The 16,014-nt window shown below is 47.8% G+C and overlaps 1 protein-coding gene across 10 annotated transcripts in view; it reads left to right on the plus strand.

Moving 5' to 3' along the window:
• The window catches only part of SAMD11 (sterile alpha motif domain containing 11), a 183,178-nt gene that overhangs the window by 54,273 nt on the left and 112,891 nt on the right, over positions 1-16,014 (plus strand). For 9 of the 10 annotated variants that reach the window (XM_073317122.1, XM_073317116.1, XM_073317118.1 and 6 more), the window contains exon 3: positions 6,582-6,760. The exons of the other annotated variant lie outside the window; for it this stretch is intronic. In XM_073317122.1, coding sequence (XP_073173223.1) covers positions 6,582-6,760 — 179 coding nt within the window. The remainder of the gene's footprint in view (positions 1-6,581; positions 6,761-16,014) is intronic. 10 annotated transcript variants of the gene reach the window in all.

Below are 16,014 nucleotides of genomic sequence, written 5' to 3' on the forward strand. Positions count from 1 at the left end.
CCTTGGGCAAGTCACTTCATCCCTGTGTGCTTCAATTTCCTCATCTATAAAATGGGGATAATGACAGTGACCTTGTTGGTAAAGCACTTTGAGATCTATGGCTGGAAAGCGCTGTATAGGAGCTGGGTGGTGTGACTGTTGTCTCAGTTGGGGGTCATAATACAAAAACTGTCCCAGTTAAGATCCGCTGGGGCATTTGTGCTGGAGCCCTTGTGGTATAAACAAGTGGGATTTGCTGGCCAGGTGTTCTCTGTATGGGCCCCTCGGCTTTGCTCCTCTTGACCCACTTTGATCTGAAATAGCCCGCATCTGATTAAGACACACTGCAAAATTAATTTGTTCCCCCAAACATTTGAAAATTGGGGGGATAGGGAAGTATTTAAAGGGGAGGGAGATTTGAGTTTCAAGTTGCCGGTCTCACTGGTAGAAGTATCATTGTACATGCTGCGTAGTGGATGTATACGTTTTTAGTGATTGCCGATCATCTGTACAAAGGCATCTGGGTAATGCTGAGAATCTCTATGTTTTTAGTAAATTTCTGTCATGGTGTGGGAGGATGAGAGTTTCCCTCCTTATCCTCACTTCCCCACTCCCTAGTGACCTGTGGCTTTTCACATAGCACCTGGTGGTTAATCAGAATGGCTTAGTGACAGGAACGGGGAGGACTGTCTGGGAAAAGAGAAGTTTTGAAAAATGAAATGACTTGCTGAGTAATACTGGGAGGCATGTTCCTTCTAGGTACTGTGCACTACCCCAAGGAACCTTCTAATATGAATCAGAAATTGGCAGCTCCTTAAGAGATCACTACTTAGAGCTCTGGTCCCCATTAAAAAGACACCACTTACTGTGCAGGGGAATCAAGGTATTTCTAAAGGGAACTAACTGCTGGAGCTCGACACTCCTTCTGCAGTGAGTGTTGGTAAATGTTGACTTTTATAATGGTAACCACTCTACACTTCTGGCTGAGAGGAATAAAAAGCCACATTGCCATTTTTAGACTGGTCTGTCATGTGTATGTTCACATGAAGGCTAGTTGCTTTTCAGAAACCCATCACTTGCTTTTTTTAATACAGCATGTATATTTAACCATGGTGGGAAGGAACTTTCTTCCTGAGCTCTGCTCGTTATCTGTTTACACGCTGAAGCCTGGGAGTTGATTGCTCTAGTAGCTGCTATCCTCATTCACATAACTGCTGGTGGTATTTTTATTTGCAAGGCTATCTAATCCTTTACTGAGTAATTAGCTCCCATAATATCTTGTGACAGTGAGTTCCACAGATTAAAAAGTACATTTTTAACTGTGCTGCCTCAGTTTCTCTAGGTGTCCTCTTGTCCTTGGGCTATAGGAGATAAATAAAGTGATTTCATTCATTAATGAGATGCAAGTGGGAGGTAGTTCCAGATTCAGCTTTGCTTGTGAATTCATTTAGTCTCGATTGAGACTTTTCTGAAGGGCTTGATTCAGTTTCGCCTCTTGCCTTTGCTAAAAAACTCATACACCTCACTGGGTGCTCTGCATTTCTCTAGCAGAGGCATTGCCTTCCTGCTGCGGAGATAGCAGGGGCCATTATATAAATTCAGGACGACTCTGGGAGTAACAAGTGATGCTCAAGTGACGCTCTGACCATCAAGATAGATCATCCTTTATGTCAGCCGTGGATTAGGCTAAGTGTTTGTTCCTCCAAAGTTGTAATGTGAGCTTGGGTGACATATGCAGCTCTGCAACAGGAGCAGGGGTGAACGAGAAATAGCACAAAGGGGTTGGGGGAAAAGTGTCCTCTTGAACTTGGGCTGCTGATAGACAAGGAGTTATTCCCTGAAGACACACAGCATGTGGGCCTGGGTTTCATGGCTGCAAGTTACAAGCCCTGTGTTTCTGACGGGAACTGCTGGGGTTCAGGACCCTGCTGCACGTGGAGCGTTTACCCTACAAAGGTAGAGTTACAGGAGAGGCCTCTGGACTCTCTAGCTTTTCAAGGCTCTGATGCAAGAAATTATTGTAAAGGGACATTGAGAGGTTGGCGTAGGCATGCACGAGGGGGCTTTCAGAAACCCCAGCGTTCATCATGTTATGAATATAAAAAGTAAATAAAGGGGAACAGTGTGTTTTGAAAAGAATAAAATTCTCTTGCAGTGTTTGCAATTCAACTATTGCAGCCTCCTGCTAATGTATGAGACCTGCACATAATCCTGCTGCCACATGGACAAGCCTTCCTAGTTGCAAGATGCCGAGGCTCCATCAAATATCTATAAAGCCCCTACCTACCTATACATAATAATGCCATTGCAGTTTCTGAATGCATACTGGCACATAGCATCGCTTTGCTGAATTCATGCTTAACTACCTGCCACTTGTGACATTGAACCACTCGGAATCCAAGTATCTGCTGGTACCTGTATTAACAGTGTTCACCTGCACAGGTGCCTCTTGCTGATGTAATCCGCCTATGGCATTGACAAGGGATGTTGGATCTGATCCGAGAGAGAACAATTCCATTGTCTTTAGTGGACTTTGGATCAGGCCCAGTGTGTTGATTAACAGTTCTATTTTACTCACCCATGGCCTCATCCAGAGCCCTTTGAAATCAGCGGTAAGAGTCCCCTTGATTGAAGCATACTCTGGATCAGGCCTGTAGTTGCCTGTATACCCAATATAAATGCAAGTTTGTGTCCACTAGTAAATACCCCTGCATGGATTAAGAAAGTGAAATTGATTGGAAACTGACAAAACTAAAGGACAGAATTGACTCTTCCAGTCTGTTTAATTGCCTGACCTGGGAGAAACACAAAACAACCCCTCAATGGAATAATAGTACAAATAAAACTTTAAACACTGCAATTCATTTTTAACATTCTAGTAAGTTTTCAGTAGCACAGTTTAGGCATTTTAAAATTAAATACTCAGGGTCCGTTTTTCACTCCGCCACATGGGCTTAAACATCAGTTTAGACTCCATTCCATTTTAGTGCAATTACGTGGGCACAATGGAGTGGAGAATCAGGCCCTTCAGTGCAACTAGGTTGTCCCTTTTTCGGATCAGGTCTGGGTGCCACTTGAGCAAATCAAACAAGAGAGCACAGTCCAGGTGTAGCTAGACCTGGCTCGAAGCCTAGTGGATATTTTCTGTCATTGGGTGCTTGTTTGTTTTTAAGTAGAGAGAGTCTCTCTCAAATCACTTTTAAGCCGGTAGGAATGGAGCGCTTGCCTTTTGTCAGATGCAGTTGTGACTTTGGGGGAGGAGATGGGGGGTGCCACTGAACCACACTTTGTGCTGGGGTTTAAGTGAAATGAATGAATTTATAGAGGTGCAGAGTATTATAAATGTTGGAAGAACCTGTGTTGTAGTAAGGCCATTAGTTCTGTTCATGGCCTGGTGGGCTCTTTCTGTAGGTTTAGTGCCTCCTTTTCTGTCGCACTCTCACTCTTGTTAGGTCTGATGAGTCCCTGAGCAGTCACTGAGACCTGGTAACTGCTCTAAGGTACCGTAATGGCCATAAAATGGTTTTTATTATCTGATCAGCGCTGTTCTCTTTAGCCTGCGAAGTCACAGCAGAGAGCATATTGCAATTATTTTGCCGCCGAAATTTGCACACCCTCCTCTCCACCCCCTTTAATTGTTATGATAAATTGCAACTTCAGGAAAATATATAAAGCTCTGGGATGATATAGCCAACTGATTTTCAGCCCTGGCCTTTCAGCGTGACTGGAGCCAGGTGCAAACAGGACCCTTTCACAGAACACGCCACACACGCCATAGCTACGAAGGATCGCTTTAGACAGAAGCTGAGCTCTGTACAGATTTGCTAACAGAGAACTGTATGCAGTAGAGCGGGAGGGAGCCAAGTGGGGAGGAGAAGCCCCGAACCTGTGGAAGGTGTCTGGGGTGAGGGAAGCAGAGCCTCCCGGGCAAGTTCCTCCAGGCCTTATAGACTTTAGAAACTGCTCTTTGTACGAACCACGTGGTTGGGTCTCCTGTAATCTTGAAGGAGGCAGGCTGAAGTAGGTGTGTGTTTTTGGGGTGACAGCCGTTGTCTGTAGCATCGTCTCTTGGAAGCCCCTGAGCTACCCCCTCATGTAGGCTTCAGACCAACTCACTCAGCTCTGGCAAATGTGCTGTTTTGCAGCTGAGGGTGGGCACTTGGGAATCAAACAGCCATCCTGCCCGCTGCAGCATGTCCCAAGATCCGTACAAAGCCTGGGATGTCCAAGGACTTAGAGGGGTTTGCCCTGTTGCTGTTCCACAAGGGTTTGGACTCCACCACCACCTCTTTACTCACCACTCCCAGTTCCTCCCACCCTGCCCCAGGAATAATTTGCAAGTAAATTGAAAATGTTCTTCCTGGGGAGTGTCTTATCCCCTACGTATGAAGGTTTCCCCCATTTTCAGGCCAGTTTGACCCATTGCTTCTCTGTCCCCTGATGTTTGCTGCTCACAGCAGCTGCTTTGGCTCTGAAATGCATGAGAATGGGAAGCTAACAGGCCTCCTTTGGGTTACACCTTTAGGTGGATGTAGCTAATTGTTGCCATGATCAGGGCTCCTCTTAATTAACATAACTGGAAAGTCAGTGGCAGACGCAGAAGAGACGTTTTCATTTGGCGTTCTTGGAAAAGTTTGAAATGTATTTAATGAAAAAAAAAAAAAAAAGACTTACATTGAGGTTTATTCAGCTATCCAGTAGCTCTCCCCTGCTTTTCCAGAGCATTTCATTTGTCAGGATTATTTGGAAGGTCTGAGCTGCAGCCTCTGTGAACCTCTGTGAGGGGAAATGTTGCTTTGCATTTATCTGACCTGGCCTGACACACTTCACCTTCTTCTCTCTGCAAGTCCCTCCCGAAAGCACGCTCCTGCCGAGAGGGCCACAAGGCCTTGCCTTTCCCACCAAAGATGATGCATGCATGCATGCAGGGAGGTCACAGGACTCCTGCTTCACTTCACTGCTTTCATGATTCCCCTTCTAATCTTGTATTTATGTTGATGTCTAGTTAGACTTTAAGCTCTAGAGGGCAAGGATATTAGCTTTGTATCGGTCTGTCTCAGGTCTCCTAAACCCCTTTCATACCGGGTGTGCGAATGTGATGGTTGCCATCTTGCCTGATGGACCTGGGAGTGAATCAGTGTGCTCCTGAGCAGGAAGCGTGAGCTTCTACAGCTTGAGCTAAAAAGCCAAAATTCCCTAACCAGGGCTATAACAAACTCTCATCCTCTGTGGATCAGGCACAGAGTGGGGGACCTGTGGCACACACTCACCGGTGGGTTACACCAGTGGTTCTCAACCAGGGGTACGTGTATCCCGGGGGCTACACAGAGGTCTTCCAGAGGGTACATCAACTCATCTAGATATTTGCCTAGTTTTACAACAGGCTACATAAAAAGCACTAGCGGAGTCAGTACAAACTAAAATTTTCATACAGACAATGACTTGTTTATACGGCTCTATATACACTATACACTGAAATGTAAGTACAATATTTATGTTCCAATTGATTTATTTTATAATTACATGGTAAAAATGAGAAAGGGGGCAATTTTTCAGTAAGTGTGCTGTGACACTTTTGTATTTTTATGTCTGATTTTGTAAACAAGTGGTTTTTAAGTGAGGTGAAGCTTGGGGGTGCGCAAGACAAATCAGACTTCTGAAGGGATACAGTAGTCCGCAAAGGTTGAGAGCCACTGGGTTACACTACCCCAGTCGTAAATGAGATTATTGGGACCAGGGCCCCGTTGTGCCAGGTGCTGTACACGTGTACAACAAAAAGACAGTCCCTGCCTCAAGAGCTTTCAGTCTATTTGTTTGTACTTTGGCTTTCTCAAGAGTTGCGTGGTAATTGACGAACTTGGGCAGGACTGTCCCGGGAGAGTTTGCACAAGCTCCTTCCTCTGTTAAAATCCATCCCGTTCAGCTGGGGTGTGTGAAAAGGACAACGAAAACCGCTGTGGTGATAGCTTCACGTTTGCGGTAGTACAGACTGTTTGCTGTTACAGAAGGACAGAGTTTGCCATCAGACGGTGCGGGGAATTTCTAGTAGAGTCACTGAGAGTTCGGGGGGTGGGTCAGGCCTGTAGGTATTCTGGCTGGGGGAAATTCACCTCAGTGTCGAAAGCCTGCAAGAGGTTGTGTGTGTCTGGGGTGGCTCCCCACCCTCCCCTTATGCACCACTTCAGTCAAAATAGGGCTTAAGGTGAACTTAATTGGAGCATAGCCTTGGTGCTGGGAGGGAGTCTCCCCTCTTATGCATAAAATCTATCCTATATAGGTAGTAGGAAATCTCTTGGAGAGAGGTGGGCTGGGCCCTAGCTCTGCTGTTGTCTTTCCCTCCTGTTGACCTGGCCCAGCAGGAAGAGCCTAGGGAATGGGAAGTGTCTGCCTGTTAGAGCTGCAGCAAGTTTGTGCTGAGTGGGACAGTCATGAGAACCCCCTTGAAAGTCACCTGTATTTGAACCTTCACACCCGTGTTAACTGGGCACTGACTCTCACAACGTAGCAATTTTGAGGAGAGCTTTTTGGTCCTGAGTTGCCTAATCAAATTCTCCTTCTCTTCCCTCTCCCCGATTTTTGTGCCAATTCCTTCTGCTCGCCAGAACCGGGGTCGCCTGGCCGAGAAGAGAACAATCCCTCTGCCTCCCACCAGGCTCCCAAAGAAAGAGCTGCCCTCCATTTTCTCACATAGCGACGACAGCGAGGAGAGTGACAAGGCCAATGGTCAACACCCTGAGGTGAAGCAGGAGGAGGATCTGCATATCAGTATCATGAAAAGAAGGTACTTTCCGGCTGTGGGATGGTGGCACTGCGAGCCCAGAGACGGAGAGCACTTGACGGCGGGTCATGGGACCGTGCCAGAGCTGCCACGGGAAGCTCAAGTTCAAAGGCTGCCTGTTGGCATCATCTCCTGAATTGGAAATGAAAGTGTAGATGTAGCAGATATATAGTCGTTATATGCAAAGAGTGGAAGGGGGATTCCTGCTCTGTGTTCCTTACTGTGACCTACTCACTCCTGTTTGGAGAGGCTGAGGGTCTATGGAGCCTTCAGTAGATGTACCATGGAATTTACCTCGTACTAGTGGCACTCGGCCGTTAGACGATAATCTCATTTGACCCTCCGTCCAGTGTTCAGTGACTGTGCTGCATGGGGCCTTTTCAGTCACAGATGGTAGAACGTGGCAAAAGTCTAGGAGCCAGATCCTCATCTGGTATAAAGATGCTGAAGTTTCATGGGTTCACGCCAGCTGAAGATCTAGCCCTACGTTCCAGTTTGTCCTAACGGGACCGCGGTGATCTAGAACCCTTAAAAACTTTTGGGTGTTGGTAAACAGAACAGTGGCAGGCGGGGGAGGGAGGTGTTTATGCTCCTAATTGGAAATGTCAGATTGCTAAAGACAAAATCCCAGGCTTGGCCTGAAGAATGTGATGGTAAGTATTACGGTAGATGTGTTGAAAGAGCTGTGGGTTAAAAATAGTCAGTAAAACGTAAGGAAAGTGTGTGTGTGTGTGTGTGTGTTGAACATCTCTCTGTACTGTGTGCACTCCTCCTACCTAAAACTGATGCAGAACTGAAAAGGGAATTGAAAATCGTAAGTCACACCTAGGTATCCCCTAAGTTTGGCTCTCGTGAAAAGCCTCGTTGCCCCTGGTATCCAGCTGCAGAACTTTGGGTTCTTGCATCCCTCCGGAGAAATATGTTGTTTATAGGATCTACAACCACAGGAAAATAAATATCCCGAGCGGCTGCATCTTGGCCCCCCCATGCATGTCATTGCTACTCATTTTGATCATCATCTCTCTCTAATGCATAAAATCGCTCAGATTCCCAGACAAGCTCTATAAAAACAGAGGAGTGGAAACTTAAGGCATGTAATTGCTTTTCTGTGTTTTATGCGTTCTTGCTCCTGAGCAGATAAGCCATTTCCCCTTTCCTCCAAGCAGAAACCGCTACGTGTAACAACTGCGATCTCAGGAATAAGGGAGTCGAAAGAGTAGCCTGGCCCCTCGGGTGAAGCCCGTCTATAACCAAGAGTTGCTCACCCATCACAGTAGATGGTCAACGGTGCTGGCCAAGGGTTATTAATTGGAAGAGGGGCAGGTGCATCTCGCGCGCTCTCTCTCACATGTGCGCACACACATGAACCTGGCTAAACAGTCCCAAGAAGCTACCATAATTTCCCACCCCCACCCTCCTTTAATTATGCTTTTAATTCGGCAAAAATTACAATGCTAGGCTTTCTCATTAGGATTGTGAGTAACATAATAAATATTTAATTGATATTCAGGGCCCCCAAAATATAAAGTGCTTTTATCTTAAATCTTTAATTACAGTAATTGCTTGGCCTTGTTTATTAGGAAATGCAGAAAAAAATATTCCTTAATTGTCATTAGCTCCTGGTCCTTCCGCTCACCATTTCACTGCCCCTCCTTCCATTTTTTCGATCAGTTTATTGGAAGGTCTCAGTCTAAACCTTGTTTTGAATTCTTAGGCGGAGAGGATCATGCTTTCCAGTTACTTTGAATCCTGTTTATTCCATAGAGACGTTTTTGACCCCACTTTGCTGCCATTGTAGAGGGGCTGTGTGGGGATATTGCATTCGCTTTTTCACTTTCAGACCAGCCCAATCCTCTTTCCATTGGCTTTCAGTGGGAGTTGGATCAGAGGCCCTCTGTGCCTACAGTTCTTGCTAAGACAGAGCTTCGTTCTGAGAGGAGCTGAGCATTTTAGCCGGAGCTGCCTGCGCTGAGTACCTCTCTGGAGCCTTCCAGAGTAGTCGCAGACTCTGGTACCCTCTAGGGGCCCAGTCTGGGCCCCATTTGTGCTAGTGGGGGGGGGTGGGGTCGATGCTGCAGCATTGTTGCCCAGGATCAGGCCTGTAGCCTGATGTCACAGAAGGTGGTATTCAGAAGGTGGTATTCTTCCTAAAGCCCGGGCCTTGGAGATTCCTCGTGGCGAGCAAAAAATGGCTGCAGGGAATATGTAGCCTAATTCATTGCACACAAACACTTTGCCAGGGAATCTGTTGTAAAAGGTGGGACCTTTGGAAGGTGGAGGGGGAGTAAAGCGTGGAGGTGAAAGAGAGCTTGGTAAAGTTGGTCTGGCTGCTATGTGGGTGTGTCTGTGTAGAGACAGAGACACCTTGTGCTCTCTGTCCTGTCCCAGAGCTATTCACGCATATGTCTTGATGAAGGGCTAGAATGGCAGAGGCGGCTCCAATGTGGCCAGGCACTGCAGTGATGGATGCAGTAATCACCAGAAAGAGAGAGTGCATTTTCGATACCCCACCAGGAGGCACCTGCTGCTCACACCTTCACCTTCAGGAATCTCCTAATGCTCTAGCTCTTACACCTTTAAAGCGCACATTACACCCACTCCCACCCCTTGGCCTTGAATGCCCAAAGATGGAACTTGCAGCATTGTTGTAGCCGTGTTGGTCCCAGGGTATTAGAGACACGAGGTGGGTGGGGTCATATCTGTTATTGGACCAGCTTCTGTGAAAGACGCAAGCCTCTGAGCTGCCCAGAGCTCGTCTGCAGGTGGAGCTGTGGGTCAGAGGGGTAGCAGGTGCCATTGCTTAGGGCTGGCTCTGGGGAGAGCAATGGGTAGAAAGTAGCTGGATCCCTTCTGGTCACTGCTCTGCTGCAGTGTACGTGTGCTTGCTGTGCTCGCTCTCTCGTCATGAGCATCACAGTGGAGAGGGAGGAGGGCGTGGTCACCCTGGTTTCAGGGAGGCCAACGTCCTCATCATAAAGGCTAGCTGTGTAACAGACATGACAGCTGGTGCGCCATCTGCGTCCTGTTTTCATTCACCTGTTGCAGCCTCCCATAGTGGTGACGGATTGGGCGGAGGTGTCGTTGCCTCCAGGGGAGAGGAAGAAATATGCCAAGCTGTGGTCGCAAGGGAGTGAGGTCAGAATGAAGCCAGTCCTAGTGTGTTTCTCTCTCTGTTGTTTTGAATGCTTTTGTTTCCGATTTCACTTTTATGAAACGTCTCCTTCCACCCCCAGTATCAATGTGAGGGAATGTGTGCCAGGAAGGCTTGCCATGTTTAACGAAAAGGGAATGGTGCTTAGTGAGCAGAACAGGGGTCTGTGAGCTCAGTCTCCTGAGTTCTGGTCCAGCCTTTGCCACTGGCACGCGAGGGGACATTAGGCAATGGTTCTCCTTGTGGGTGCACTTTAAGAGCAGGATGTCTGGATTCTGGTGCTCTTGGACTGCATGGTGGAGGAGGATCGACTAGTGCAGCTGTCAGCTCTGTGCATTGCAGAAGGGATATGGCTGGGCAGATTAGGGGCGTGGCAGAGGGTCCTGCCATCCCAACCCATGTGTGCCGGCTAGTGCTTGAGGTTGCTACTGCGGGGAGTGGATGCTGCAACTTCTTAAAGGGGTAGTCGGTGCTGCTGCTGAGCACTCTTTGAAGTCATCTGTGCTACATAGGGAGAGTATACGTAGCCACTGTTGCTTGGCCACTGCATCTCTGCACCCCTCTGGCTGTATCAGCAAGAAAGTAGCCCCTACCCTTTTTCTGTAAAACGGGTACAATAATATTTACCAATCTTGCTGGAGTACTATTGCAAAGATTCCTGAATGTTTGGAAAGTGCTGGGAGGCCCTGGCAGAAAGGTACACTGTCAAATATAAATATCCCGTTATTAATTCTGCAAACAGTAGTTTGTAATGATGGTGACTTGCCATCTCCTTTGCACCATGGGCGCTTTTCTGCAGGCCCTTTACATAGTCGAGGACGGAGGGGTCTTTTTGCAGATGGTGTAATAAAGTAGCCAGTGAGGTCACGCCTCTGCCTGCGAGCATGTTGTTAGGTCCTGATCCCTCACGTTACTGAACATCTGCGGAAGGAGGTGTTGGAAGGAGTCAGAGATGCTCAGCAGTTGCTTTTGGTGCATATAACAAAGTTAAGTAAACCAGACCTGGTAACTGACATGAGCTTGGGTCCCTGTACAGAGATCCAGGTGACCTGTGGTTATAGGTGAGTTGATGCATCTTTTAGCGAGACATCGTGAGCCCTGCTTCACACATTTTACATTAGCATTCTGTGAGCATGCCCTGCATCTGGGAAACAGAAAGTTTCAAATCCTCTCTCTCCCAGCCAGCTTCCTGTGCTGGGATTGTTACTGTAATGCAGTGCTTCTCAACCAGGGGCCTGGGGCCCCCTAGGGGGCCGCGAGCAGGTTTCAGGGGGCCGCTAAGCAAGGCCGGCATTAGAGTTGCTGGGGCCCAAAGCAGAAAGCTGAAGCCCCACTGTATGGGGCTGAAGCCCGGGGCCCCAAGGCCCACCACTCGGGGCTGAAGCTGAAGCCTGAGCAACTTACCTTCGCGGGGGCCCCTCTGGCATGGGACCCCAGGCAACTGCCCTGCTTGCTACCCCCAATGGTGGCCCTGGCTTTTATATGCAGAAAAACAGGTGTTGTGGCACAGGTGGGCCTTGGAGGCTTTTATAGCATGTTGGGGGGGGGGGGGGGCTCAAAAGGAAAAGTTTGAGACCCCCTGCTGTAACGTTTGACGCGCTGACTGTAAACTCTCCAGCAGCGGCCATCCACGTGCCAGGGAGCGATGGCTTCAGGCCTTTGGTTGCAGAAAGCCTCGCTCTTCGAGGGACTTCTCCACACACACACGTCGTACTGCCTTAACTATCTCAGTTTAGTTAAAGCAGTACAACGCATCTAGTGTGGACGCAGTTATATCAGTAGGCAGGTGCTTTATACTAGTGTTGCTAGCCTGTTCCCGTACAGGAAAGGAAGTATGCTATACCAGTTTAAGGCACATTTATACAGGCATAACTGTATCCACCCAAGGGGTTCCACCAGCATAATTATGTTGGGTAATAGATCACACCCCCAACTGAATAGTTGCACAGGTACAAACACTGAGTAGGCCAGAGCTAAATTGGGACTTAGGCAAAATGAAGCCTTTTCCATGTTTGATGAATTATTGACGAAGCTGCCCCTTCTTAGCACCTGAGCTGAAACCTCTCCACACTGGTCCCTTCTCTCATGCTAGTCTGTCATGGCGGCACACGAACACACTATCACCGTGTTTTTTCAAAGGAAGTTAAGGGAGGTTGGGCACCAGCTTCAACTGAGATTCGGTGGGAGTGTGGCGCCCAACTCCCTTAGACGGCTTGGAGAATCCGAATTCATAATGTTAAGAGAGACTGGCTTAAACCAACAGAAGCCTGGGAGTTTAGAATTAGGGCTGAAACTGCCTTTGAGTCATACCGTTGTGGATAGCTACCACAGGCCCTTCAAACAGGAGTGGCAATACTTACATAGGTGCTGGATTATAGGAACCGTAAAGCAGCAGAAGGATTAACAGGAGGTTTCTCAGCGTCTGCACGACAGAGTCTGTGTCTGCATAACTATGCTGGCGTATAGACACACAGTGCGTGCCAATGGACGTGCAGCGTGCTGCTGGTTTAGAAACACCACTTCCCTGAACGCCATTAGCTAGGTGGACAAGAGCTCGTTTCTGTTGGCTTACCTGTGCTGGCTGGGGGGTGTGGATTTTTCAGACTTTTGCCCGTCATAGCCATGCCAGGATGAGTTTTAAATGTAAACCAAGCCTCAGCTCCTATTTGGTTTAAACCAGGCAGCTGAGCACAGGGGCATGAGAGAATTTAACTAATACTTTTAGATGCTGGCTGTTCTCTTAAGATGGAAAGGAAAGAGATCTAATGAAAGCCTCTGAGCTTTGAGATGATGTGCTGTGTAACTGCTCGTGGAAATACATATGTGGGTAATTCTCCAACAGGCCGTAATGGCATGACTAATAAAAAGAGGCAATAATACTTAAGCACCTGTTAAAAACGGTAAAAGTTTTTGACCTGACCAGCTACAAATGCTCCAAAGGAACCATTACTGGCTACCTGTAAATATGTAGTTTGGCCTGGGTGACATGCAGGATAGGCTCAAATCGCTGCGCCCGGTTAAAAATGCCAATGAAATTCTTGTTGAAAAAGGAATGAGAGCAGCAGATGCAGGAGCAGATTGCATAATGAGCCCACGTGGTGGGCCGGATCCTTTTCCAAATGTTGTTCTGAAATCGAAGCTGGTTTTGAGAGGAATAGGAGTGCAGAAGAAGGAGAAGGGCCTGTGACCATGGGCATGGCTCTAATGAAGACCGATGCCTGTGCCTCTAGGAAGTCCCTTTTGAAATGGAGACCCTGATTCAAGAAGGAGTGGGACAGATGTTTTGCAGCTTTCTCTCTCTACTCAGCTGTAGTTTGCATAGCTCTGCTCTCGGTCCTGCTGCACATGGTGCGCTGGCGTTTAACTGCAGACTCATTCTTCTCCCTCCCCGGCCCAGAAAACCAGCTCATGGCACTGTTTTCACTCCGCTTCCATTTTCTAATAGCAAGATTGCTGATCTCCAGTAAGCCTTAATGGTTAGCTGCTGTCAGCCCTTTTGATGCCTCGCTCTCTAAGTGGAAAGCTATTTCTGACATCCCATAAGGCTGCTGCTCTTTGACTCCCTAATCGATTGAAGTTCAAACTGAAGGCCCCCTATTATAACTGTTGCATGCACCTGCCTGTGATACAGCCGTCAGGTGCGAGGCAAAACCTTCTCAGGACAATGTGCCTTGTCTGAGACTCCGCTCTCCTCTTCCTCCCCTGCCTTTGCCCCTGTGATGCCGCCTGATAGTGGCTATGTAGCAATGCAGCCTCCCTTCTGGCAGAGCCTAGTCAGCGGGCCTGCCACTGGTCCAGTGTCATGGTCTGACTCGACGACATCCAGCCTCCATGCCTCATCTAGCGGATGGTACCAGAGATCTTGCTTGGCTCCCCCGGGAAATGGACTGAACTGGCTTATCTTTAGAGCAGGTTCTGTTGCCAACTTGTAGCTGCTGAAGAGAGCTAGGAATGGGGCAGAGCATTGGGGCCAGTCGGTTGGATTGGATTCTGCAGCCCTTGTCCTGATCCTTGTGACAAATGGTACCAGTTGGAGGGGGGGGGGTCCCACCTCTTGCTGGTGGTGTAACGTGGTGCTCGCAGCAATTGTTTGCTCTGCTCCTCCTTTCTCTTTCTGCCTGAGATTTCCTCCCTGCATTTCCTCCTTTGTCACATCTGCCTGCTGCTTAATAACAATCACTCCAATCAATCAATAAATAAAAGATCCATCTGGGAAGCAAATGCTGGATTTGGTCCAGAGTGCCAGGAAGCTGCAGTTGATCTAATGAGGACTTATATTTAAGAGAGAGGGGAAATGGCTCCTTATTCCACAGTGATACTGTAGGATAAAAAATGATAAACGGTGAGAAATCTCTTCCTGACCAAGACATGGGTACCGGGCTGGGACCAGGGGAAAAGTGAGATCAGATTAAATCAAATCCAGGCCTCAAGGGCCTTTATACATCCCACAGTGGGTTCTTGGATCTCTATCCTTGCTGCAGTGCCCCTGTTTTGTCATAGGGACGCTGATGGTTTTTATTTAGGTAGTATCTGTCATCTGGGAATCCTAAAGCGTGTCAAAGAGGTAGCCATCATTGTCATCCCAGCCTTATGGACAGACCGAGCAAGGCCTGATGAACTGAAGTGCCACACAAAAAGTTCGCTGCAGGATAGGGAATGAAACCCAGGACTCCCGATTCCCAGGCCCACCCTCCTTTAATCAGTAGGCTGCTCTACTTCCCATGATGCACTTGACACTCACAGCCACATGCTCTGGCTTGTCAGTGGTGGGCGCTGAGATAATGGCACAGGGGGGCTGACTGTGACTTTCCAACCCTCTGAACACAGCAGCATCATGAGTGACAGCTGCGTGTATTTTTGCTCCCAAACTGCACATCTGCAGCATCTCTTCTGTGCACTCGAGTGTGGTGTTTTCGCAGATGTGGAGATGAGATGTAGGGTCTGATCCAAAGCCCATTGCAATTACTGGGAAGACTCCCTTTGACCACAGTGAGCTGTGGAACAAGCCCTATAGTATGTAAAACTGGGCTCTTGAATTCTCCCTACCTACATTCCCTCAGTTGAATTTTCTCTCTGATCTGGAGAATTTGGGGGAATCCCTCTTGGGTTTTACCTCGATCTGTGGCCTTGTCTAAACTAGAGAACTGAATGGATTAAAAAAATACTATGGAAGCATTATTTCTCTTGTTTAAGGACTGAGAAAGGGGCAACTGGAGAGCTGCCCTTGAATGGCCCTGTTTCTCCAGCAGCAATGAGCTGGCTGAATGCTGCTCAACACTCCCCATTCTTTTCTGCCACACTGTTGGTCACTGCAGCCTGCTGTGGCGTGGCTGGAGTGAGGAAATGAAACCGTTGTAAAGTGACTTGTACACTGTAAAAGCTCAGCTGCAGAATCAGGCTGTGGTCCCCCTCTGAAGTGACAGGTCACTAGGGGCATGTCTGACTCATTCTGCTGGCCTCTTCTGGGTTACTACTTTGGTGTTGAAAGCACGCAGGGACCGCTGGGGTAAAGAGAAATTAGGGGGGAAACAACTTGCAAATTAAAAAGTATCCCAGCTGCGCGCCATTATTTTGCCAACTCTGTCGCTTTCATTTTGGGCTGCATTCTTATTCCAAAGCACGTTCTGTAGATGTCTTGAGTTGCTCCAGCCCTTCCTGTTACATTTTTGGGGTAATTTTTTCCTCTCTCTCTTTTTTTAAACCAAAATATGGCAGTCCAGTCCCTCCTCACTCATGTACCTGATCTGGCAGTTTGTTAATTTCACCCTCTTTCTGGCCTGGCTGGGTTACAAACAGCACGGGGAAGCAGTCCCCTCCTGTTGCCGTGGGACCCATCTGGCCGTTTTTATTAAACACTTCAGAACTGATCACACCGCGGCTGAGATCTGGGCGGATGAGGAGGTGGCTACGCTGCCACTTGCTTGCCTGCATTTTTTCCCCTGTTTTGTTATTAATTTGTCAGGAACTGGCTTAGTGTCTGTCTAAAGCCCAAAGACGGCTTGTGTAGCTGATAGCTTGCAAATTATTAGTAATTTGATTTCAATTGAATGAATAACCCGTTAAAGCGAAATGTACATTAGTCTCAGAAATCTAATTGGAGGTAACG

The sequence above is a fragment of the Lepidochelys kempii genome, chromosome 18 (assembly GCF_965140265.1).
Source record: "Lepidochelys kempii isolate rLepKem1 chromosome 18, rLepKem1.hap2, whole genome shotgun sequence".
Lineage (NCBI taxonomy): Eukaryota > Metazoa > Chordata > Testudines > Cheloniidae > Lepidochelys > Lepidochelys kempii.